We start from the raw sequence: 27,025 nt of genomic DNA, 5'->3' as shown, positions 1-27,025 counted from the left end.
AAAAGACATATGTACTTTAAAATACAGAGCAACTAACACACCCTTCAGAGAGATACACAGATTTCCAAGATATTTCGTTGAAAGGCATGAAAATACAGAACATCTTTGAGAAGATATGGGGAGGTTGATATCGATGCGTACGCTGCAATCTTAATGTAAGGAAAAGTACTAGTAATTCCCGACCTGATGAAATGAGGAGATAATTTACAGTATTCAAGCACAAAGTTCATTCACACAACATATATCAGGAGCAGAGCACAAACACTGACCTCTAAAACATGAGAGGTGGGATCAGGTGCCATGGAGGAGTAAGCATCCCCTGCCGACTTGTCACGCTCGGCCTGTGCTCTTTGTCATGGTCGGACAAACAGAAAAATCCGTAGCCAATTCAATGAGTAAAAGGAACATTGTATTGTATTGTATTGTATTGTATCAAATCGTATTATGAATATCGTAAAATATGGATCGTCTTTAATCTAGAATGACCGTGTGTATATTTAGTTATCTCCCTACGAAGGTCACGCGGTCCCGATACTTACAGATCATGTTTGACGTCAAAGACTATGTCAATTATTATTCCATTATTGTGGTTTTATTTCAATATGTTTATCAATCATTTTATTAGGATTGTTTTCTTTTTCCAAGGTAAGGTTCAACTGGTTTTAAACATGATAGTGGGCGAAAATTTCAATTTCGAAAAAGAGACAAGATTGGTCAAGTCATGAATAAGTATGTGAATGTTATCACTTATACCTAAGCATTTAAAGTCCATGTTTAAGAGAAAGTCACGGATAACTAGTTGCTGTCATAAGACAATTGTTTTTAAATAGAAAAACCAAAGTAGACATTTTGGGCCCTATACTGTTTTCATTAACCCTTTATCTCTAATTACGTTTTAATCCTGGTGCTTCTGTTCGTCTGTCACACATTGTTCTTTCTGTAATCGATCCTCTAACACTCTTTAAAGAAGTAAGCAATTAAGTCATCTTTAGAAATTTGGGTGTCCTGTAGATATGTAATAAGGTTTCAGAGATTTACTTTCACCCCAAGGGTCAAATGGGAGTTGAAAAACGACCTTTACATTTATATATGCATAAAAAAACCTTGGTACCAAAACTCATCTTTTAAAATTTTACGCTGTAGCCAAATTATCTTTTGCAAGATGATTGTTGGTCCTCTAAAGGTGCGTAATTTTCATTTTCAACCTGGGGGCGATATGGGTCCAAACACCTCAATTGGTATTTTACAAGAAAATGTTTCTCAGAACGACGCATACATTTTGTTCAGTACTACTTACGGTGTATCCATTTCGTTTTGTGCAGCACAGTGTAGCCATTTCATCTTTAGTAAAATGATTGGAGATAACCTGTCGAACAATAAGAGTTTGGAATTTTCACCTTTATTAGAGTCCTAATAATATTGAAAATGACGTTTTCAGGTTTCAATCTGAACATGATTTTTTCTGTGTTTTTTTTACTTCCTCTTTTATTCTTGAAAAACTTTTATAAAAATCTATGCAAATCAGGAGCAGAGCACATACAGATCTCTAAACACTTCAGAGATGGGATCAGATACAATGAAACAGATGTGTCAGACTTCCGTGGTATCTTTTATTTCAAGCTCTTCGGGAACAAGGTGAACAAATGTAGGAGTTGATGGCCACACCAATAGTTTTATTCTTCTCATATACTGAGTATTAGGTTTATAATTAAATAAATCATGCTTCATACATGTATGAATATAAAAATAGGTCTGATAATAAGGGGATGCAATTGGTACCCATTGGAATATCGACAGTTTATCGAAAGACATGATCTCAAAAACTACATAGATATTGTCAATCTCAAACTCAGGTAATTTTTTTATTTGCTAGTACGTATATGTAATCTTCATATCTAGAGTACTTGTGTGTAAATGAGAATGTTTACCAAAATAATTTTGCAAATGACCAATCACATAAAAGTAAATTTACCAGTTCTATTGTTATTGGAGAAAAAATTAAAAAGGTTATGGACTTTAATTTATCGTGGGGAATAGTTGTATTAATCACAAGCTTTGATTTTAGACCAGTGAATTTATTATATTTGAAAAACTAATATAAGAAGCCCATGGTCGTACGCATATTCTCAAGAGGCATATGTGCAGTTTGTGTCAATGTTTGTTTTGTTTTTATTTTTTTGCTACAAGAGAGCAAGTGTATTTTTAAGATGTAAACTCTTATGCGCTGGTATCAATGTCTTATGACAGCTTCTAATTTTTCTAATATTTTAGATATAAACTCGTCCTTCGCCATTTCCTGAATCATGTTAATTCGTACCTCGTGTCACAAAAATATAATTATCTATATATAGCGAATATTAAACACATTAAAAAAGTTATCATTATTGTTGATTACAGTGATGAATGGTCAGGGACTCCCGGTCACGTGGGAGGAGTTATCCTCGCTGTGTACCCAGGTCCTGATGCTGAGCTGTGACGACGGATACGTGGCTGACGGTGACGAGAGACTCTGTGGAACTGATGGTGTAACTTATAAAAATTTGTATGTGCAATTCACTGAACATAATAAATTCCTATCTTATAGAATATCAAGCATAAAAAGGAAATGGTGCACAAGACGATGACAATGCACTGATCCGATACAAGCATATATCTCAATATTTAAAGTTAATATTTCCTTTTCAAAAAGTCTCTTGTCATATATATTAACATATTTAATTCATATTCATTTAAGTTAGAAAAGGGTTTATCAGAGCCATTTAAAATGAATGGGTCTCGGAGTCTGATTTCATTCAATATGAAAATTAAGGTCCCTAGTTCAAATCAGAAATGAGACTTTTTTAACCATTAAAATATCTTATAAACATAACAGAAAAATAATTTATGAAATGTATAGAGATAACGAACAGTATTCAAGCACAAAGGTCCATTAAACAATACAAAAATTGGAGCAAAGAAAACATCGGCCTCCAAAACATGAGGTGGGGTCAGGTAACATTGAGGAGTGAGCATCCCCTATGCCGACCGGTCACATCCGCCGTGTGCTCCTTGTCATGATCGGGGAATAACGGAAAAATCCATCGACAATTCAGTGTGTATATGATGGCCTAACAATAAGTATGAAAATCTTAAGTCGGCACTTGACATTGATAAATTCTATCGACCATAGAACTTACGAAACAATGGCTTTCAAAGAGACTGCTGATTGTTTCATCAACTTTTTTGTCAATAACTTATCTCGTTTTAAAAACTGTTCGTGCGTGGAGCACGCTCTTACGTATCGAATCAACTGAGAGATATAAAATCCCGTATGCAGGTAATAAATGTATGTTGGATTTGCTGCATAATTAAGGGAAGTCGATGATTAATTGAATAGTTAGAGTAATATCGTTTGTCACAAAGCTTGATTGTTAGATTACCATTAACTTCTTTTCAAGTAAAATATCTAACTTACAGTATGAAGCAGATGTGTCAGACTCTGTGGTATCTTTTATTTCAAGCTCACCGGCCGGATATATTGTATCGTCATATTAAGAATGAAATAACCATTGATAACTGACAATACGTCGTCGATATATCTAAATGTCGAGTTGAAGGCCAAAGCAAGCAATCTTTTACTTCTTTTCACGTATAGGGAAATTCTGCTTCATATGAATACAAAAATATGTCTGCTAATAACGGGGTGCAATTGGTATCCATATTCCAATAGACTGTTGCAACTGGAAAACCTGGTCTCCAAAAATCACACATATATTGTCAATCAGAAACTCGAGCAACTTTTTAATATTAATTTCAGAGTACTTGTGTGTACAATCAGAATATTTTTAATAGAATAATTTTGCAAATGACCAATGAAAAGGTGAATAAATTTAAGAGTTCCATTTTTATTGAAAAAGCAGCTGTCAGTGATATCATAAAGCCTGGACCTTAGTTTATCGTTGGGAATGGTTGTATATAGATTTGAAAAATCGTGTAAGTTTTAATGCTCTTGTTTTGGAATCAATGTAGATACATGTATGGTGTTTCAAATTCATTCTGGTTGTTAGTTATAAAATTAAAAGATGAGAGGAGCCAATCAAAACTGTTAAAAATTTATACTGCCATAGCCCAACCATTTAAAATAAAAATCTAAAATTAAGAACTATTACAATTGAAATATATTTTCTCTCGAAGTAGGGAAAGTCCTTTTCTTTTTATAGTTGAATACATTCATTTTTTTCAATTTATATAACTGCACACATAAAAATCGCAGACTGTCGTACATGATAATGTATTTTTACAGTTGTTTCTATGCCCAGGGCCGGTGTCGAAAGCCAGATATCACAGTGGCTCACTTTGGGGTCTGTCTGAATTCTACCACAATGGATATCAACCCCATACCATCTACCCAGCCCCCGCAAACCACAACCTTGGACTTCATCATTCAAGTATTTTGTACCCATGCCACTATAGATTCCTGTCCCCTGGATTTAGACCCATTATGTGGAACAGATGGAAACTTTTACAGAAACGAGTATGTAACATTATGTATTTCTTTCTGTTTTAGTCAGAATCTTCTATACGCTAACTGTTTTAGAATGCATTTTTTTTGGGTAAAATATGTCCTTTTCATACAAAACAAAGGTAGAACAATCCTCTAGTTACTAGTAATTGGCTAAAATAAAATTCCATCTATGTGAGTAGAGAGTACGATTAACTTCACCCAAGTAACACTGCCGTTGTTCTTTCCTTTCAGTTGTTTCTTCGCCATTGCTAAATGCAAAGACACTTCATTACAGAGTCAAGTGTTGGAGAAATGTAGCACTGATCAACTTTCTAGTAATACAACAATGACAAGTGGTTTAGTCGTAATACGGAGGAAGAAATGAATCACCAATTTTTTAAAAACTTCTATTTATTTAATCACTGTAGCCCCGCTTCACTGTTGGTATGATGTACAAGTATGGCAGAAATGTTCATTTTGTAAACACCTGTGTCTCAATAAAACTGTTTCCGAAATCTTTAATAGACTTTAACCAATACTGCGAATTTCGATGAGTTGTACTACTTGTACTACTTATTTGAGTTCTGAATAGTCTTGCAGAAAAAAAAACTGTACTGGGCATTTACATATGTACATTTACAAAATGATTAGTGATGTTTTACAAATCCAATCTTGCTCAAACCAGAATATTAAAATTGCTTGAGTTGACCCTCCAACAAAACATATAAAAACTAGCAATTTTTTTTTTTTTTTTTTTTTAAGAAAATATTGTCAAATTTTGTTTTGCAAAGCAAGTTGAAATGCTTGCACTTGAAATACAAGTGTAATTTAGATTGCTCTTAGAGAATTGTTTTTTATATGTTAACAGCTACAGGGACGAATCCGTTTGGAATCCTAAACTTATGGCCAAGAGTAAAGTTTGGAAAAAAATTGAAAAATCGGATGTCTAAATAAAGGACAGATATTTAAACAATGAAATGCTTTCTTTGGTTGTAAGTTTGGGGATTAATGTAAAAGTTGCAGCTGTTCCTGAAAAAAAAGCACAACCTACATATGTGGGTCATGTCAAGTTTTTGTCTGCATTAGCTGTAACGTTTTAATTCCCTTACTAACAAAGAAAGACATTTTATTTTTTATATTATATTCATATCTGTACACATTTATCATTTTAAGTAAGAATAAATAGATGAGATATTGTTTTAATGATATGTACCTCAATATGTATCTCATAATGGAACAGCTACTGCTCAAGAAATCTGTAGAATTCATACCAGGGTATATGCTTTTGCTGTTCACCATTGTTAAACAGAAATGGTTTTCTGAAGAGATAAAGGAGTTGTTTGGTGGTTGTAAATATATTGGCATTGAAAAATATGTCTCGTCACAAAGGAATGCATATCAGAAATATCAAAGCACTAACATCCACCAATCCAAAGCTACCAGCAAGGTAAAAGTTTTTGCATATTAATAACAAGAGACCCACGGGCCTTATGGGTCACCTGAGTATCATGTAACAACTTTCAAACAATGAAATTTGGTTTGTGTTTTAAACCAGAGGCCATAAAATTCACAATTCTGAAAGAGTCACCATTGCTTATCATAATTATACACTAAGCATGCTTACTCTAGTTACTTAATACCCAGAGGTAGATCAGAGTAACAAAGAAAAAATGCATTTCCACTTTGTAACCAGTTGTCCAAGACCCAACAGGAAGCACAAATATCAAAATTGTGGAAATTTTATCATAAATTTTATTTCATCATAAATGATTTATTAATACCAAAGAGCAGATTTGAAAACATTAATTTATTTTCAGACTATGTAATACCCCCACCCCCACTCCGATAACCCTTACCAAGGGGGCATGAAATTAACCATTTTGCTAATATATATACTTAGATGCACCTATTTTCTAATTTAATTTCATCATCTGATTGGTTAATATATATAACTTGCCTACGTCACAATGAGTTACGTCAATATTACTCCGCTTGACGTTAACTTTTGAAATATGCGATATTTGAATACCATTGAAATTAAATTATAAGGAATGAAGCTTATTTCAGGATATAACATAACTTGGGGCAGTTTACGCTTTTTTAAGATAAAATATTTTCAAAGAAATTCATGCATTTTCACTATATAATCAATAGACCCCCCCCCCCAACACCAGAACACCTGACCCAGGGGCCATGAAATTGACAATTTTGGAAGGGACATCCTTCCTAATCATTACTATGTTCATGGTTCATTGGTTTAATACCCAGAAGCAGTGAAGAAAATTTTCAAAGAATCAATGTATTTTCACTATTTAATCAAAAGAGCCCCACCCTAACACCAGAACCCTTGGCCCAAAGGCCATAAAATTCACAATTTTGGAAGAAGCACTCTTACTCATCACAACTATGTACTTAATTATTTTGTTTAATACCCAGTAGCAGAGGAGAAGATTTTCAAGGAATAAATGCATTTTTACTATATAATCAATAGAGCCCCGCCCTAACACCAGAACTCCTGACCCTGGGGTCATCAAATTCACAATTTTGGTAGAGGCACTCTTGCTCATCATGACTATGTACTTAGTTAGTTTATTTAATACTCAGGAGCAGAGAAGATTTTCGAAGAAATAATGCATTTTCACTATATAATCAATAGAGCCCCGCCCTAACATCAGAACCTCTGACCCTGGGGCCATAAAATTCACAATTTTTGAAGAGGCACTCTTGCTCATCATAACTATTTACTTAGTTGGTTTATTTAATACACAAAAGCAGAGAAGAAGATTTTCTAAGAATTAATGCATTTTCACTATATAATCAAAAGAGCCCCACCCAAACACCAGAACCCCTGACCCAGGGGCCATGAAATTCACAAGTTTTGAAGAAACATTATTCCCTGTCACAACAATATAGTTAGTTTGTTTAATACAAAGGAACGGAGAAAATTTTCAAAGAAATAATGAACTTTTACTACATGATCTATATAGACCCACCCCAACAACAGAACCCCTGACCCTGGGGCCATGAATTTCACAATTTTGGTAGAAGACTCAATGCTGATTACAATCATGTCAACAGTTTGACTGCTTGATGTCCATGAGTAAAAAAGAAAATTTTTAAAGATTGCACTAATTTTAGTGGTTTTGGCCCCACCCCTCTGACCCCAGGGGGCAGGGACCATGAAATTCATAATTTTTGTTCCCCTTCACCCATAGATGCTATATACCAAATTTGGTTGAAATTGGCTCAGTGGTTCCAGAGAAGAAGTTAAAAATGTTCAAAAATTTACGACCGACGAACGACGTATGACGGCGGACGAAAACGAATAGCAATAGGTCACCTGATTTTACTCAGGTGACCTAAAAAGACGGAGGAACCAAAAACTATATGCCCCCAATTTTCGATTAAAGGGACATGGACACAGTTTCAATTGAGTTTTATAAAATAATGCTTACAATTCCTAATTAAGGAATCATCTAATGATCAGCAGAAACATCATTTATCAACAAACGAGATTCAGAACTTAGAGTTCTTCAAAATGTAACCAGGGCTTGTGTCTCGTTTTTGTTTACATATAGAAAATATCTTATTTATAACAAAATGAAATTCAGCAAATCACTACAAACTGTCTAATTATATTTAGAATTAACTTCTTTATTGAAATTATCTGCTTTAATCGAACATATATTAGTATATATATATGTGATATCTCTTTGAAAGGTAGCGGAGTTGATTTCTTGATAATTCTACCGGAATGTAAATTAGGCAGATCGATAGGTCAGGCGCTATGGAGGCCTAATATGCATGCAAATCTCGTGCGCATCTGTCTCTGTGTCTGACGCTGAGGACGCCAAATACGCATGTAAATCTCGTGCGTCTGCCTTTGTGTTTGACGTCATTGGGCGAGAACTATTGAAATTGGCAAGGGAGTCCTCGTGTAATTAAAATCAATGTCTACATGTTTAAAATCTAAATCTATAATTTTATTTCACAATGAAATGGAAATATAAGGAATCACAGTCTAGTTAGTATAGTATGCCAGGGACATCAACCATAGTGGGAAACGTGGGATAATTTATGCAGAACGGACTTTGCCCGTTATGCAAATTTTCCCATGTCGTCCACTATCGTTGATGCCCTGGCATACTATACTAACTAGACAGTGATTCCTTAAATTAATCTATGTAAACAAAACATGACACGGACCCTGTTTACATAACAAAGGTTTGGAACTCTAAATCTGTCTTGTATCTCAACAACTAAAGTTCAAATTTTTAATTATCATTAGAAAGAACTTTAAACATTTGTAAAAATGATAAAATAAATTTGAAATTTTTTAGCTGAAACTGTGTCTATGCCCCTTTAAGGAAGGTCCATACTTTTATGGATCCGATTGTAATTTTACACACCAATACAAAATTCTTATAATCACTTGTCAAAAAAAATAAAGTCTTTTTTGATGATTGATGATAATATAGCAAGTATATATTTGTTTACTAGTGTTATTGTGCATACAAAGCATTTGTTATGGAAATTAACACTTTGTACTCTGTTCATAGGATCTATATGTCAATAAGTACAAAAAAAGACGCATCATTCTTAATTGCCTTTATAGATCTAAAACTTTTTAATTTTTTATACAAACTAACAAGAGATCTTTTTTCATTTATTTTAAGTATGTATCTCTTTTGTAAATTTTCCTTTTTTTGAATTATGCAAAGAATGATTGAAAAACTTGATATTCCCAAATAGGGGGTATACGTGTTCAAAAGGCTGTTTTGTTAAATTTTTCTGGTCAACAATAATAAAATATATGTTTCTGTGAACCTTAGATACAATTCTTTATAGTTTTAAAGAAAAAATGCACATATACAACTTAGATTTTGAGATTTTTCAAAATAACGAGATTTTGAGATTTTTTTCTGATAAACGTAGACAGATTCAACATCAATTTTTCAACGTTTTTCAGAGAAAATTTCAAATATTTTCCTAGAATATTAATTATTTTTTATTTTCACAAGATTTAACATGAATTTGATGTAGGAAGAGCTGGTACAGGTGGGACATTGACTTCAAGGCGACGCGTACGAATGCCTATTGAATGGTTGACTTTTGTGAATGTAAGTATGTGTAGAGTGTGTATGTATGTGTTGTTTTTGAGCTTTAGTGCACATTCTCTAATGTTTTGTGTAATAAGAATGAAAAACTTTTATGACATTTGATGTGACAACTAAAATGACCAACAAAGTAGAAATGTTAGGTATATTGAGTATGAAAGTAAGAGGTTTCTCTTCTAACAGCCAAAATAGCGAAATAAAATATATCAGACTTCTTTATGTTCACTTTTGGCTGTTCAATTTTAAGACGTAGGTACTCTTAGATATGTATGAAAATTAACCTGCAAAGATGTCTTTTTTATGGGTGTTTTAGTTAGTTAATGAGTTATTTTTAAGAGATCTGAATAAAAAAATTATTACTTTGACAGAAATTTTTGTAAGTACAGACCAACCTTATAAAAATAAAAGCTATTACCCCCTCCCAGTTATCCACACCTCACTAATAGATAATTTGTCCAAAAAAAAAATTCACTATAATAATATGCCTGACAGTTTTATTTTTAGTTCACTGAAAGCACAAAATACAGTTTATCTGTTGGACTTGGCAACACGTTCCAGTTCATCCTTCTTCTTAATAGCGTGGGAGTTTGATGAACCCTGAAAATTAAACAATAAAAAATTAATACATAGCAGGAAACCTGAATTACTGAAAAGTCAACAATCCTTTAACATAACACTATATCTAAAATTTTCAAATATTTTTTCATCAGAACTAATTTTTCCTTGAAGATATTTATACCAAATGGAAAACCTAATATCCATTTATATCTAAATTTTCCACAAATACAATTCTTAACCTCCAACCTGCACTTCTCTAGGAGACACTGGGAGATATATATATGTATACCAGTAAACACATGCGTACCTTAGCAGCATTGATCAGTTCATCAGCCAGGCACTCAGCAATGGTCTTGATGTTCCTGAACGAGGCCTCGCGAGCCCCGGTACACAGAAGCCAGATGGCCTGGTTCACACGTCGGAGTGGTGACACATCCACGGCCTGACGTCGGACAGTACCAGCACGACCAATACGTGTGGAGTCTTCACGAGGACCGCTGTTAATGATGGCATTCACCAACACTTGCAGGGGGTTCTGAAATAATTCAATACACATGTAACTTATTTAAACTTAAAAAAAAAAACAACTCTAGGCTGTGCCTTGTAACTCAAAGTGTACACTTTATTTTCTGCCATGGAATGAATGTCTTGTGGTTAAATATTTGATGTGTGCTTTAAAGCTTCCTCATCTTTGCAAACATTGCAATTCAAAATATTACAAAAGACTCCTGCTATTAATTCAGGTTTGGTATTCCCTTAATTAACAGTCTTCTTCCTCAAAACTCACCAGCCTACTGTCCAAGGTATTAGTTTAATCTGGACATGGCTAGTAAAAATTGTGTCAGAAATAGCCAGCCAGTGAGCGAAAAATTCGCCAGTAGCTAATTTGAAACATCAATGACCACACATTCTAGTTTAGTTTAAACCCTGTTATCTACAAACCAAAAAGTCTAAAGAAATAAACCATGCTTTCTGTATACTAGTATCCTAAAGCAGAAATAAAAATCAAAATTTGAAATAACCTAAATGTTCATACCAATTTTCATACCAGTTCAAGACAAGAGTCTGTAACTAATGGTAATGTGAAATGCCCTTTGCACCATCAGAGATCAGATATGAACAAGTTACACTGGATTTCAAATGAGCCAAAAATGTAAAAAGAAGAAAGAGTATCTATTTCCTTGATTAAGTTTCATAATCTTGACTTTATGCTTCTCTAATTCAGGCATTTCCTACAACCATTTCTTGCAAATTAAGCTGTTTTTAAACAAGACAATGAAGATTTACCTCTCCTGTGAGTAAGTGGATGATTTCGAAGGCGTGTTTGACAATACGAGCTGTCAATAGTTTCTTTCCATTGTTCCTTCCATGCATCATGAGTGAACATGTCAGGCGTTCAACAATTGGGCACTGAGATTTTCTGAATCTCTTAACTTGGTATCGTCCCGCAGAGTGGGGCAAATATTTCGCATACTTCTCTTTGACAGCAATATAATCCTAAAAACAAAAGAGTAAAATCAAAAGCTTCAGGATTATCAGATCTTATGCAATGTGTCATGGCATCAGAAAGGTAAGTTAGCTCAAGAAACCCAAAATTACTTATGTTACTTGTGAATATAAATCTACCATGTGCTCTACATATATTTTAAGAATAACTCTAATTCATGGCCAAATTATTGTGGTATGATGTGGTTTGGGTCAGTTTATGCTTTATAATCAGCTAAGCGGATTATTAAACAGCATAAACTGACCCCAACCAGGTTTTACTCAAACAATTAGGAGATTTCAGAAATATTTTTTATTTATACAAAATTTTAATCACACAAAGTGAATGGGATTGGGCAGCAGGCAAAGCCTGCCCTCTCCCAAAGAATTTGTGTTTCTTTTTGGATATTAACCAACCAGGGGCTAGAATACAAACAAAATTAAATTATTCTTGTATATAATCATATCAATATTCAGTTGCAGATGAATTGCATATCTAATTTAGATAATTTGTGCATAAAGCAAAGTCTTAAATTTATTCACTTCTTTTATTTTATTGAATAAATTTCTGATAAATAATTTACTTTTCACTCATGTTTTTCAAGATACGTGGGGAACAAAACATGCATGATTTGTGCTCTCTAGTACTACTCTAGAGCTCACAGTTAGGCCCAAGACTGAACTTGTTAACCACTACTCTACTATGTCTAAGATGAGTGTCAGTGAGATTTTAACAATTGAATTTGTTGAAGCAGGTGCTCTACTAGCTCAGTTGGTAGAGCCAGAGCTGCCAACATTCTGAAATGAAAAATAGTAAGGCGGGGTCCAAGGACCGCCTAAGCCCCCTGCCGCTATTTTAAAGCCTCCATTAATTCATAATTTTAAGATTGTAAATATTTTCCCCCATATATTTCTTCCATGCATGTTTAAAATTGGTTACTCAAAGAGGGAAATTCATTACTTTGCCCTACAAGATGGCGACTAAGGGGAATAACTCCTAGGCAAAATATGTCACAGGAAAAGGGTCTATACGTATCTCGATATGTTAGCACGATACAATACGTATCTCGATATAATGATAAATTATAAAACTATTTTTAAAATTAGTATTTTATCTCATTTTTTGTCAAATCAACATGATAAATTATAAATCTAAACTATTCAAAAGAATTAGTATTTTATTTCATTTTTTTTTGTCTTGACATTAAATCAACAAATCAAATGTGCTTTGAAATTAATACTTGAAGTTCATCAATTTCATTGACTAAAACTTTACAAAAACAATAATGCATGTACATATTATTATTACCAAATTTCTATTAACAAGTTGTTTACAAAAAGTTGTGTAGTTTATCAAAGAACACTGACTAAATATTCATTGAAAAAACATCACATTTACATTATTGTTAATTGCTGAAAGTCCGCAGTCAAGTTGAGATTAACAGGGCTCTCACACCACTTGTTGGGACTGGGGCCGGGGCCATTCAAATTGGGAAAATTATCGTCATTTGGGAAAAGTTGGATGACCAACATTCATTTAAAAAATTCTCAAATTTTGCTTTTCTAGCATTTTGTCATCAATTTCCTCTAGTACTGAATAAACAGTTAAACAGAACAAACATGGTTACGTAGGCAATTCATGAAAGTACATTAGCTTTTTCATAACTATCTTTGAGTGTTGATATTACGGTTATATGTCTTTCTGAGTGACAGTCGCTAGTCACATAGTCCTGAATTTCCTCGATTACATGATCATCGTTGCTTACCAATGCAGCGCGAGACTGAACATGCTGAATCTTGGACATGTTTCTAGGTGCAGCTTACCAATGTTTAAATGAAATGTCTATATTTTTGAAAACTGAAAATGATGTTTTTTGTCGATTTTCATGACAAGATACTCTGCAATCATAGTTATACATTTCTGTAATAACACTAACCTGCTTCCCCGAACCAGTTTACGAATGCATTTGGCGCGAAGTAATTAATACAGTCTTACATAGAACTAGTTTGTTTCACTTTCATTTACAATTGTTTTGGGTTTATTTTGCAATCAAGTTTCATGGAATTTTATTTTTTAATTAATATTTTGCAGCTATGGAAATTGGGAAATTTACACCTTTCTTTTGGGAAAAAAGGTACCTTTTTTGCATCGGGAACGGGGCCGAATATCGGCCCCAGATTTAGAGAATCAAGAGCCCTGGATTACAAAAAAAAGTATGCGATGGTCTAACAATTAATAATATCAAATGTTCTGGAAACAATATTTTCTGTGTATAGCACGCTTTACATGAACTTTTCTTGTCCAATCTTCCGAGGTTGCCTAAGAGTGAGAACGGTTTATCCCTAATCAACGACTTATTAGGTCTAGAGTGTGTTTTCAATATCATCAGCATCTCTGCGCTTTGTACAAGCTGCCATTTTCTAAGGACAGGTACTTTCATTTTCAATTTTTTGATAGGTCGTTCGTGTATCGTTTCGTACCGATATTTCAATGCTTTTATCGTAAACTGTATCTTAGAGGAAAATATCGGTATGTATCGGTGTATCGGTATATCGTCTCACCCCTAGTTTCCATTTTGTTAACTTTAAAACATTCACATGAATGCGATTGGCCATCTGAAACCGAAACGACGATACGAACAGTTGTTGTAAGGATCATGAATTACATTTAATTATAGCGAGCGCAGCGAGCTCAATAGACTAACGTGTAAGAACAGAGGAAATTCAGATTGAAATCTGTACATACGTCAGCCAAATTTCTCTGTGCAACATTCCCAGAATTCCTGCACTACCCAATGTCCTTTGCGCGAATAAATCAAAAATAGTTAAAAAAAAATAAAGGAACATTGTTTCTTACCGAAATCTTAACGAAATGATTTTGCCTTACCTTATTAAAAAAAAATACCCCCGTGCCACAACACCGGCCTTCACCTTGCCCTTCGGAAATGATACAAAAGACGTCACCGGAAACTTACGAATTTTGACGATATGCTAAATTAAGTCATGTCGGTTGCTTCCGTGAAATAGATAAATAAATAAACAATAACGTAAAGCATAAAAAGCTTTCAGTTTGTAGGAATCTTTCAAAGAAACTAAAAATAACTTTGCAATGTTTTTTGACCTAATTTGTGCTAGGTCTATAGTTTAAACCAGACGCTCAAAGCCTTCGTGTGACGTCACAGCTAGTCGATGCCGTGCGACTTGATGTTTGAAGTGGCTGATCAATTTTTCAAGTGTTTTGATGGTACAACTGCGCTCGCCTCAACGGTCACACCGTAAAACATATTAATAGTAGAAACTGTAGACGGCCTGTTATGAAAATTCCGGTATTATAAACTTTGATTGAGAAAAACCAAAATCAGAAAAATCTAGAGAGCAATCATAAGACGTATTTTGGACGCTTATTTTGTAAGACTTATGCCAAAATCATAAGGGTTGGCAGCTCTGTAGAGCACCTGACTAGAGATTCAAGGGACCCAGGTTTAAATCCTGATCTAGTCTGCAAATTTTTCTCCTCTCCTGTTACATTTGGTGCTATGCTATGCAAACTTGAGAGGCCTTCCAGGGATGAGCCTAGGTTGGTGTCTTTATGGGGGAAAAACCTTTAAGGAGGGAGGAATGTGGTGGTCAGTTGGCTTCATTGCCAGTCAGATAGCTCAGTTGGTAGAGCACCTGAATGGAGATTCTGGGGGCCCTGGTTCAAATCCCGATCTGCTCCCTTGCATTTTAATCCTCTCTCATTACATCAACAAAGATATTGTTTCGGATCAGAGTATAACACTTATACTTACTGTTAAACTGATGTCACTGACTTGGACATCATCTGATGACCATTTACCAAAGAGTTTGATCTCTGGCAATTCCACTACTGGAGCAGGTTCATCCCAGTTTTCAGCCATTGCGCCTGAAATAAGGTAATTTTATTATCATTAAAACTTACAGTACATAGATACCCTTATGTATTTCAATTAAAATCTAGTTATCATCAATTCATGATGTAGTACAATAGAACAGTAGATATGTTTATTCGGCATTCAATATTCAGTATTTTCTGCTCAATTTCGGGAGGGGGGGATACACTATATAAATTGATATTTTCCTTGAATTCAGTAGAAATATCAAGAAGCATGTACACAGGAATCATGACTGGCAGTCAACTTTTCATTCTAAAATGACTATTGCTGAGCATCATTGTACGAAAGGGACATTTTAACACGGTTTATGTATTTACAAATGTTTGGCACTCATACCGTCAATGTGCCGGAAGTGAAAAGAAAGCACATGGGGTTTACATTTCCGGTAATGGCACTCGGCACACCTCGGCCGATTCGTACCTCATCTAACCTCGGCTGTATTACGTATTGCGCCATTAGACCGGACTACTTTCTAAACAATATGGCTGCGCCCATTAGAAAAAAACAAAAATGTTGACATAAAGGAAAGCTGACGAAAGCTTAAAAAATGGAGAAAACTCCTGTGAAGCCTGTGTTCCCTAGATGCTGTTTACTCTGTCGTGATGAGAAAAGGCGACTACATTGTTTAACGAAGCACAAATCATTAAAAGAAAATTATAGAGAATGTGTTGAACAGTTTCTAGGGCAAAGTTTAGATCCTAAATATCTGGAATATATGTACGTGTGCGAAATATGTTGTAATACATGTAAAACATACCATAAATTTAGGACTACTTGTTTAGAAAACTTGAACAGCTTTTATGATAGTCATAGCAGGGTCAAGAGAATGGCGAAAACTCCCCCTTCTGCTCTGAAGTCAATGAATTCAACAATACAGTCTGTGTGCAGTTCGGTGGAGAAGATAAGTTTAGGAAATGTGAGTGATAGGACTAGCAGTGATAGGACTTGCAGTGAAAAAGAACAGCGTTTATGCAAATCCCAGAGATCGCTTAATTTTCAGACAAATGATGCATCCTCTACTGTTGATGCTGCATCCTCTACTGTTAATACTGCATTCTCTACTGTTAATACTGCATCCTCTACTGTTAATGCTGCATGTACCACTTCAGACGTAGATCTATGTGACCACAGCTACAGTTTCTTGACTTCTAAAACTTGTGAAAAGACACATACTGTGGATTCAGATATTGATAGTAATACAGCCATTTCTAAATTTCTTCTTGGTAAAGAAGTAAATAAAGTGACTGAAGAGATAAATGAGACTTTGACAAGAATGGCTAGATCCAGTATACTAATTCAGAAGAGACCAGATATTTTGTCCGAGAAGCATTGGTTCCTAAGTGCATTTAACGAAATGGAACAACACTGTCCACAGCTTCTTGAAGTGCTTCTTGTCTCATTAGGTAAATATTGTTTGTATTTAATTATTTAATTTAGGTCTTTTGCCGCAATGGAATACCTAATTGTTCTTGTATTAATTTTTCGTAATTATTTCTTTTCCTTACCAGTTCTGTGCACATGATTTCTTAGGAACAGTGAACTCAATATGCAACTTTCAAGACTGTAACTCTCTTAAAACTACATCTTACATATTGTTTACTGTATTATATTTCTGTAAATAACAGGCGACAAAGTGTCTTCTGATTCTAAAGTGGCAACAGCTGCAACTATTTATGGTATGATTCTCCATAGCAGAAATGTGAGAGCTTGTGCTATTCAGAGGTTATATACTGCTCTTGCCATTCGTTTCCATGCAGATAACCAGGTATATATTTGTGTAGTTAAAAATTGTTCTCTGCATCAGTGCAAATACAAAACCCTGGACTTCCAATTGGTTCAAATGATGTGAAAAAGAAATTTCTATAAAAAAGAAAGCATCACAGATTTAACTGCTGAGTATCTTGGATTTAAACTGAATCAAAAGTATTAAACTTGGTATTGTACGTTAAATAAAGATAGTGAAAATTAAAAGGACTTACATGACATTTATACAAGTACATGCACAGTTGAACTCCAGTATATGGAATACATGTACCATCATTTCAAATACATGTACTATGGACATCTTGAAGTGATTTTAAAGTCCTAAACAGCCTTGATACCATACATTCATCTCAAAATCTCAATTATCTCTAAAGTTTTGTTCTATCCCTAGGACTATGGGATAGTAAGGATAGAATGACAGGGTACAACTCTTTTACATTTTTTTTTTTAAATGAAAAAAAGAGAGGATCTGTTTTCAAAAGATTACGAAAGAAATAGAATGTTGCCATTAAACACACACACAGAAAAAGAGAAAAAAAATGACATACTTATCTTTCATACATCCTTAAAATCTGTCAGGTTTTTTGATTTGCACTTGCTAAGTGTTTTAATGATTATTTATTTTAATTTAATTGTTTTTACTGACATTTCATTGAAAAAATTCTTGATATTAACCATTTTATTTGTTATACTAATTTCCTTTTTTAATTTTATGTTTTGTTTTTTGGAATTTTCAGATGGAAAGCTTTCATCCTTAGAGTAAGTATACATCAAGACTCGCTCAACATTCCATAATGAGTTTAAGCTAAGAAGGGAAAAAGTGTCCATTAGATTTTGATTGACAGTGAATATAGATACCAATATTAATGTGGATTCCATCTTCAACATAATTGGTAGATTTAAAAGTACATGTGTATTTTAATCAGCCTGAAATTTTAAATTTATTTTAAAGATAGTATTACCTCTGCATAGTGTTACTGTGTAGAAAAAATATATTAAATCATGTGTCATTTTATCCATAACTGATGGGAATAAAGTATTGGTATTAAGTAATATAATAATAATTAAAGAAAATATACATTTAGTGCATGGAAAAGATTGTAAGGGAAATTAAAACAACCTTTATGCATAACACTTTGTATCTGTATTTGTAGCTGTTGGAGAGATTGCACAAAGTTCACTTCACCTTGTCACATGAGACTAAGAGGAATTTGATGAAAGATTTCTCTGACTTTTCCGACTTTCAAATCATGGAAAAAGTGAGTCTTGGGAAGGATGGAAAAATTAACGGGGACAATTTGGACGTGTATTTAAGAACAAATGATATCAGAATGGACAACAAAAATAAAGATTGCCATTTCTTTGCCTCAGACTTCATATTTGACAGAATCGATACTAAACATTTAGATGACACTTGCAGTATAGGAGACATCAAAAGTGTTACTTGGAAAAACTTTGTTCCTTCGAATGATGAAGATACTTTGTACAAAGATTCATTAAAAGTTTTGCTGGGCAGGATAATGGTCCAGTATTTTCCGAAATTCGATTGGTTGAAATCTGTTCTCCCGGACCACATTCCTCATCCATTGGCTGACACAATGTCAGAAAGATCAGAGGTACATTGGCTGCCTGTAATGATGAAAAATGAGACCTGCTACTCAGACTGTGTCCACATCATGAAAGCATATGAAGCAATGATATTGCAGTGGTACACTAAAAGTGGACGAGGTGAGTCATATAATATTTATCTGACTGAAACTAAAGGATGTCAGACATTTTTGGTAATCAATAATCTGATCTATTAATTTGTAGCATGTGACCTAGAAAGGCTCAAGGTCCCAGTTGGTGGGGACCAGCTGACGCGTGTAAGATTGCAAGGTGCCAAGGCAATACAGGATGGTGCACTAACAGCAACAGATCGTTTAGAACATTTGGAGCCCATCATAGTCGAAATGTTCCATACACTGCAAGATCTATTAGAGGTAGGACTAAATTATAAAAAAAAAAGTTATCAGAAAAAATACTAAAGAACAATAGTAAATATTTGATACAATTGCAGATTTTCTTTTTTAAGTAAAACCATTTGATTATTTCTTAAATAAAAGCTAACTACACATAATACATGTATATCAATCTGACATACAGGGTTTCACTTTTCCCTTTAGAAACTATACAAGTGCTTCTACACATTAAGTGGTAGAGAAAAAGGCACACTGTACAGTTTGAAGTTGATTATTGAGCGAAGCAATGTCAATGGGAAAGTCAAAGGTCGCTTTGAGGTATGAAATTGATAATTCTTTACATTTTTGAATAATTTATACAATATCATTTCAGAAGTATGGGCAGGATCTGATTTTTTTTTATCATGATCTTAAACATATAGGTACCAATTAAGAAGGAATTCCAGAGAATATGCACTTATTGGAGTTCTAGCTGGCATAAGTGTAAGCCATAAATATTAGTTGGGTTTTTTTTTCATTTAAAAGACTGTTGAAATTTCAAACTTTTTTAGGCACATGAAGATTTTGTTCTAACGGTTGGGTGTGCCTACTTCCTTTCTTATATCATGCACAAGTTCAACATGAAGACCATGGATGATGATCCTGAACACCCTCTTTGTAAGAACAACATGAAAATGATGCATAACAAGCACAAGGACAGAATATTTCAGACAATTATGGGGGAAGTGATGGAGGATCTAGTATACGTTTTTCCCAAAGAGGTAGATAAATGTACTAGTAATTTTCCAAAAATGGAGACAATACATGTAGTCAGTGTACATAGTGTAGAAGTTTTACTTCTAAATCATCCTATTAAATAGGATGATTTTAATCTTTGTAAATTAAGTTATATATTCCATCACAATTGATACATTGTACTGGGGTATGTTATAAAATAGATATATGTTTATACTGTAGTTTGCATATATTGTAAAGTGTCATGCTCTTTTTAGGAGCCCTTGGTAAAGCTGAACATCAAAGTGAACGGTTCTTATTTTGTGGTAAACAGTTCAATTAATGGAGACAAGCTACAGTTCGAGTTGTACATTGGAAATGCTCGTTTTATTATCAATGTAGGAGTGATGGAGGCAAAGAGAGGAACATGTGTGATAATTCCAACTACCACAGGAAATTATATCGTAGAAATTTCTTCAGTTACGCAAGAAGATGATCTTTACAATTATGTTCATCAGTTTCTTCAATGGTACTTCTTGATAATTAGCATGAAAGATGCCATAAAGGAAGGTGACATTTACAGAAATAATGTGCATTTGAAATTTTGCATTCCGATTTTCTTTGGACACTCTTGCCTATCCAAATACATGGAGGAATGTATTGACTATATTTTGAAGACTGAAATTTTACTTTCGGAAAAAATGGCCATGAAAGTAAGAGCCAGTTCCTTTGTGAACCTGAAAGGTAAAAGGGGGTCAAACAAAGCAACAGATCTTCAAAAGGAAAATGAAGTGCTGGTGTTAAAAGATCTAATAAGGGGACTGGGTTCGAATAAAACCGAAAGGGCTATTGTGACGGTGTCAAAAGCAGCCCCTATTATTCAAGGCATTGTGGAAAATATTGATCGAATGTTGTGTGTGAAACCAAAGAAGACGCGTCATCAGAAGAAGTCGTTTGAGGGTGATGTCAAACAGCTCTTAACTGAAATACTGCCCCTAGAGTGGTGGAATCAAAATTCAAATCGTAAACTCGCACATTTTCCAAACATTAAATGTTCCCCATTTGACATTGAAAGACTACTCTTTATTTCCAAAGTTATGTCAACAGTGGGGAGGTTACAACGAGGAATTACTATTCCAGAGGACTTGGATGAAAGCAGTGATGAAGATGTAATATAATAACAAAAATTTTAAATATATTATGTAATATACATATGTATTATTTTAACTGTCATTTTGACTGTGTACTAGGTCATTCAAATACATTTATAATATAATAAACAAAGACACTTATCAAGTTACAATGTATGTTTATGGTATAGTTACCATTACATAGTAGAGGTCATGGATAATAAAGCATTGGAAACTATTGTAGTCTGCAGCAAATGAAAGGCCTTGTCAAATGTACAAACTAAATTTCCTAGCCTGAAAAAGCAGGACAAAACTCGACCCCCTGCAAATATCAACTGGCATTCAATTTTTATGCTTTACAGTTTGAACAGCAGTTTTCTCTATTACCAGAGAAAACAAAATTGTCAAATCCAAAGTATTGAACCAACATGAGTCTTAAACATTTTTGCTCTGTACAGTATCTCCTCATTTCCTCTGTCATACCCTTCCTGTTCTTAGCTATGTCATTATTATTGAAATACATAATGGCAACAGAAGGCTGTCCATTACGTCCGGCACGTCCGATTTCCTGCAGATATTTCTCTAAATTAGTTGGAGGTCTGCAGTGAATGACCCTTTCTACACTAGGTGCATTCAACCCCATGCCTAAAGCTACTGTGGCCAAAATTAACCTCAATTTTGGATTTGGTTTCATCAATTCTTGAATTATGAGATGCTTCATTGATTCGGGATAGTCCTTGTGAAATTGTCCAAAGATCCTATTTTGGGGAATTTTTTCGCCATCATAGGCACTATCCTGAAGATCATGTGTGAGAAATTGATAGAAGTATCCCATGGCTTCCAAATTCTCAACATACATGATCGTAACTGGGAAAGAAAGTTGTTCTTCCTTTAACTCGTCAGCAGTAGGCTGGATCAAATCATCATATTTTTCGAATTTCTTGATGTTTGGTAGTCGGTTATTTCTAAATAAATATTTGGTCTGTCCACATTTGCAGCAACAACTATTGGTGTTTTTTAATTCATTTGCTTCGTATGATTTTCAATGGCACTGGGAGTTGCTGTCGCTGTCAACAGTAAGTATATTGCATTCTCAAAAATGCATACCAGTTGTCCTAAGCTCAGAAATGCAGGGCGGAAATCTTCACCCCTTTAAAAAAAATATGGAACAAAACCAATAACAAGTAGAACGTGAAATATGGTTTAATACAGTGTACATAAAATATACTCAATTACCCTTTATAAATTAAAAACTAGGGCTACGTGGGGCCACTAGGCTATCTGCCCTCTTTGCACCAGCTTTTCCTTTGTACTGCCTAGGGAGGGAATCGAACCCTCGTACGTAGCCCACTTATTGACTTATAATCTTTTTGACAATATCATCTAAAATTAGATTCTAAATATAAATTATACTAATTTATAAGCATTGCTATGCTGTTGAAAATAACACATGAGAGAAGACATAAACATTGTTCATTGCCATATCTTACCATTCAGCAACCATATGTACTTCATCGACGACAACTGCTCCTATAATATCTTGGTACAGTCGTGATCTAAGCAGTCTTGAAAACTTTGTTTTCATGACAGCCTCAGGATGACAATAAATCAAGTTGAATTCCCCATTCAATAACTGTTCAAATGGTACATCAGACTCAAGATTGATAGTTTCTGAAACTGATGAATACATTTCATCTTCATCATTCAATCCATCCTCAAATGTTACACCATGTGTACCTTAAAACACAGTTAACAATCAGAAATAATTACAGTACTTGCCAAATTTTTTTTATGCAACTATTGCACTAGCCCGTAAATATATACATGCCCAGAATATTTATATGGAGTTATGATATTCTTGATATTTGTCTATATGTATTGTTAACTGTTTTTGTCTGTCTTCATGCATCGTGTGTTAACATTTGAACATTTTCAGCTTCTTCTTTGAAATCACTTATTGAATTTCAACCAAATTTGGTATACAGCATATATGGGTGCATGAAGGGGAACAGGTCAGGGGTACCAAGGCGGGTCTACTTATATACTAAAAATAAATTGATTGAAATTTGCTCCTTGGTCATTAATCAGACATTTTTTATAAGCAAAGTGCCTTTTCAAAAATTGTGTAATGTGTGGACCTGGGGTCAGGGGTTCATATGCGATATGGGCATTACTTATTATTGCTGAATACATTATTATAGTGAATATTAATGATTAGTCGAAAATAAATGCATTTTTTGTTCCCCTACCCTACCTATGAGTATTGAGTAACCAAACTAAGCAATTAGTAAGTGTATAGCTATGATTAGCAATGGCACCTCTTTCAAAATTGTGAATCCCTCCGAAATGATTTTGAAGGATATAAATGGATTTGCTCTGAAAATAACTTATAAATTAATCACCATCTAAAACAAAGCTTTTTGGGGCTGCGTAAGTATTTAAACCTAAAGTTCACTCTAAATAAAGACGAAAATTCAACGAATTTTATCAACATTTCTTCTCGCTTCAAATTTTATTGTTAAAACTGGTCCAAAGGACATTTATCATTTTAACGATGGAGCATTCTATTTAGCTCACTACCACTGCACAGACTGACAATATACTGTATTTGTTTTTGAACACTTCTACTCGGATTTTTCTGGATTATAGTTTTAAAATTTTTACAGAAAATATTAACTTCAAATCTTTGTATATGCACAGGAGTCGGCAGTTTTATCAATAAACCAGTGCACCTTTCAGAAAAATGTCCCATAAAATAGCTGAATCAAGCTATTCAGTAAATTATATCTGAATAGTTCAATAAAGGTACATTACTGTTAGCTTAATCAAGCTGTATACATATACATTAATCAAGAGATTGTGTTGGACCTGTTCACTTTGATTCAAGTGAGCATTAATCATGTTAATAACATATAAAATCACATACCAGAAATATTTAAGTAGCATGCTTTAATCCCTGCTTTCCTTAGACTCATAACTTGATCCACCATCAGGGAGTTCAACGGCGAAATCACTAATACACACATCGGATTTTCACGATTATGCTTATGTTGGGCGAACCAAGGTAGTAACTGGAAAATAATGCTTTTTCCATAGCCTGTCGGCAATATGGAGATACAATCTTTACCCTCGTATAACGCTCTCAACGTGTCTACCTGTTTATCTTTCAAAATAATGTTTTTCTCACGAAAAAGAGGACAGTTTTCTAAAGAAAATTGAACACAGTCCTCAAACGACGCCATTTTAATCACTACTTTTTAAAAGCGGCAGTTTGTCCGGTTAGGTAAACAGGCGACCGAATAGCAAATGTATCGGCGTAACTACATATCAATTTACCTCATACAGCCGAGGTTTGATGTAGTTCACGGAATCAGCCGAGGTTTGCCGAATGCCGGTAATGGTTCACCAATCGTAACTACTCGGCCATTTCCGTGAACGATAAATAACTATACGATAATAATTATTTCTCTTTCGGAAAATGGCCGAGTAGTTACGAATGAATGGTTCACCAAAGCCTAAACTTTAAAACCGTGTACGTATTATTGAATTCGGAATAAACAGTTAGACTAAGAGGGTTCATAGAAAAAAATACAAAAGCACTCATTCACATGGAAATTAAACGCATAATTTATAAGATATTTTTCACAATCTTTCATTCATCGTTTTTCATCTTAGCTAAAACTTAAGAGGATTGAACAAATGTAATTTATAAAGGGGGGGGGGTTAGATTCATGGTAGACAGACTACTCGGCCCAACGACACCTCGGCCCGCGCTGGTTGACACCTCGGCCCTGACAGGTCGGCTCAAAATCATTGACACCTCGGCCCATACCGAAGACAGCTCGGCCCAAGGAATAAAATTAATTTAGATTGTTTAAATTGGTTTAATTGTTATTTTCTATGGTATTTAATGTAGATGTATGTAATATAATTAATCACTAGGCCTAGAGATACGTTTACTATAAATATTATTTATATATTACGATAAACAGGGGCAGATAATTTCAGTATTTTCGAACAAACCACATCACATCATCGAATTACAATTCGTTTATCATAAATTACAATACAACATTATACATTATTAATATATATATATTTGTTAGACATCTTTAAAAAAATATTTGGTTGCTCTCTCCCGACTGACTGAATGAAATGGTCTACTGGAGTGAAGTGTACACTGTTGAATTTACTAATTATACTGTTTTTCTGGCGATATGGAACATCTGATATGGGTTGGTAATCATTGTAAGGATACATAGACTTCCAATGATTATTATCGACTCCCAATTATGCTTTCTCGTAATTAACTCCTCATAGTCACCCCCCCCCCCATATAACATGCGCTTGACACTCTAAAGGATGCACCGCGTCTTCTTGTTTGTTTAATGATTAACTTAATCAAGTTACTAATTGGTTATCTTTCTTTAATTACCATCAATTTGCCGTTTTGGAAGATTGTTAATGTATCAAATTAATTTCTTTTTCACTTCATAGATATATAATAGCATAAATAATAAATATATTTAATTAAAATATTATATTTTTGTTTGGGCCGAGGTGTCTTTTATGTGAGCCGAGGTGTCTTCAAATTTGGGCCGAGCCGTCGGAGCCGAGGTGTCAATGGGCCGAGATATCGGTGGGCCGAGGAGTCGTTGGGCCGAGCAGTCTGACATTCTGATTCATCCATCATCATCACACATTCACAAATAATTAATTTACAAATATTGTTTAAATTCATAGGATTATCCCTAGGACGCACATAAACATTTCTTAATTGTAAGATAAAATCGATATGAATTTCACATTCCTAAGAGTTATCTCCCGTTGTCGGCGTAATGCTCATTTCCCCCACTTTGTCCTTTGTAAGTTACCTGTCAATATTTTTATTCTTCAAAAGTTATCAGACAATTTCGATCTGTACCTGTATTGCCAGAGTATGGGTCAACAAGAAAAACGTAATGAACATATTCATACAGATTTCATTTCTGAGACACTGACCCGTAAAGTTGGTAAGGTTATAGAGGGAAAACAATGCCTTACGCCGGTTGACCCCAGATTGACCCCGCAAAGGGAAATAACTTTTGTAAATGTGAATTGAAGATTTTAATTTGTATAACATAGTGTTCAAAGACAACGGACTATTTGTACAGTGTACTTGGAGAAATCACTGTTGTTTACTTACATTTGAAAAAATTAATGAAAATAACGAATTCAATTACTTATTCTTGGTCTTATATGATGCTAAAAATATTTTAATCTATTACAAATTGTGTAATTAACTGTAAATTACACTTCGTTAATTCTTACTTCTAATGGCAGATCACTCTGACTGCATAAAACTACCCTATAAATAGAGCTCTTTAGTGTGCAGTGTTTAGAGCTTCCTTAAATTGTGCAGTCAGGCAATAATTAATGCTTCATAGAAATTGGCAATACACAGCTTGAAAAGCAAATACAAGAGTTTGAATTCTTTGCTGAAGGTATTTAAATACACGTTTTCTTCAAAATTCAAGAACATTGCATTTTCTCAAAGCCTATTTTCCAATGCTTAGATTCTCAAAAAGAAATTTTATTATAGAAAATGACAACACTAATTCTCTACTTTATTTTGATATATGAAATGGGAAAGAGCGTACGCGTGATAGTTTATTAACGTGATGTAAGGACAGAGCCATTAAAATATGCATAAAGTGAATAGCTCTTTGGCCAAGTAAAAGTCCAAGTGCCTAAATACCCATTCTGCATAAACTTGATAAATGATATCCCACGTTCGGGAGTACCACTATTGAAGATGTCCCTGGCATCTCCAACCATTTGGACTTAAACCGGCAGTGATTCCCCCAAAGTGTTACATTTGATGTTTTTAATAATGGTCTGTATAATTAGAAATACATGT

General features: G+C 34.2%; 3 protein-coding genes and 1 pseudogene across 4 annotated transcripts; 2 read left to right on the top strand and 2 right to left on the bottom strand.

Annotated features, from left to right (window-relative positions):
- The first annotated feature begins 546 nt into the window (after nt 1-546).
- Nucleotides 547-5,010, top strand: LOC134233997 (tomoregulin-2-like). Its single transcript, XM_062716060.1, has 4 exons — nt 547-645; nt 2,398-2,542; nt 4,283-4,513; nt 4,736-5,010. The coding sequence occupies exons 1-4, from the start codon at nt 564-566 to the stop codon at nt 4,866-4,868; spliced, it is 591 nt and encodes a 196-aa protein (XP_062572044.1). The 5' UTR covers nt 547-563; the 3' UTR covers nt 4,869-5,010.
- Nucleotides 5,011-10,077: 5,067 nt separating this feature from the next.
- Nucleotides 10,078-15,927, bottom strand: LOC134233980 (small ribosomal subunit protein uS7). Its single transcript, XM_062716032.1, has 5 exons — nt 15,894-15,927; nt 15,435-15,547; nt 11,446-11,655; nt 10,466-10,693; nt 10,078-10,197 (listed from the first exon to the last, which is right to left on the bottom strand). The coding sequence occupies exons 2-5, from the start codon at nt 15,540-15,542 to the stop codon at nt 10,129-10,131; spliced, it is 615 nt and encodes a 204-aa protein (XP_062572016.1). The 5' UTR covers nt 15,543-15,547; nt 15,894-15,927; the 3' UTR covers nt 10,078-10,128.
- A 134-nt stretch (nt 15,928-16,061) lies between these two features.
- On the top strand, nt 16,062-21,292 carry LOC134233978 (uncharacterized). Of its 2 annotated transcripts, none has more exons than XM_062716030.1 (7): nt 16,062-16,960; nt 17,183-17,322; nt 18,476-19,049; nt 19,134-19,303; nt 19,487-19,600; nt 19,834-20,043; nt 20,275-21,292. In XM_062716030.1, exons 1-7 carry the CDS (start codon nt 16,105-16,107, stop codon nt 21,172-21,174), a joined length of 2,964 nt encoding a protein of 987 aa, XP_062572014.1. In that variant the 5' UTR covers nt 16,062-16,104; the 3' UTR covers nt 21,175-21,292. The 2 variants fall into 2 exon arrangements, with proteins under 2 accessions (XP_062572014.1, XP_062572015.1); XM_062716031.1 differs by lacking the exon at nt 16,062-16,960 and adding an exon at nt 18,059-18,080 and having other exon boundaries at nt 17,187-17,322.
- Nucleotides 21,293-21,434: 142 nt separating this feature from the next.
- On the bottom strand, nt 21,435-24,368 carry LOC134233979 (uncharacterized; annotated as a pseudogene).
- Between the last annotated feature and the right edge of the window lie 2,657 nt (nt 24,369-27,025).

This window comes from Saccostrea cucullata, unplaced genomic scaffold (genome assembly GCF_032062105.1).
Source record: "Saccostrea cucullata isolate Sc308-1 unplaced genomic scaffold, CSIRO_AGI_Scuc_v1 ctg81, whole genome shotgun sequence".
Taxonomy (NCBI): Eukaryota; Metazoa; Mollusca; class Bivalvia; order Ostreida; family Ostreidae; genus Saccostrea; species Saccostrea cuccullata.
The sequence above is the reverse complement of the archived record's forward strand: the minus strand, read 5'-3'. Positions and strand labels throughout refer to the sequence as shown.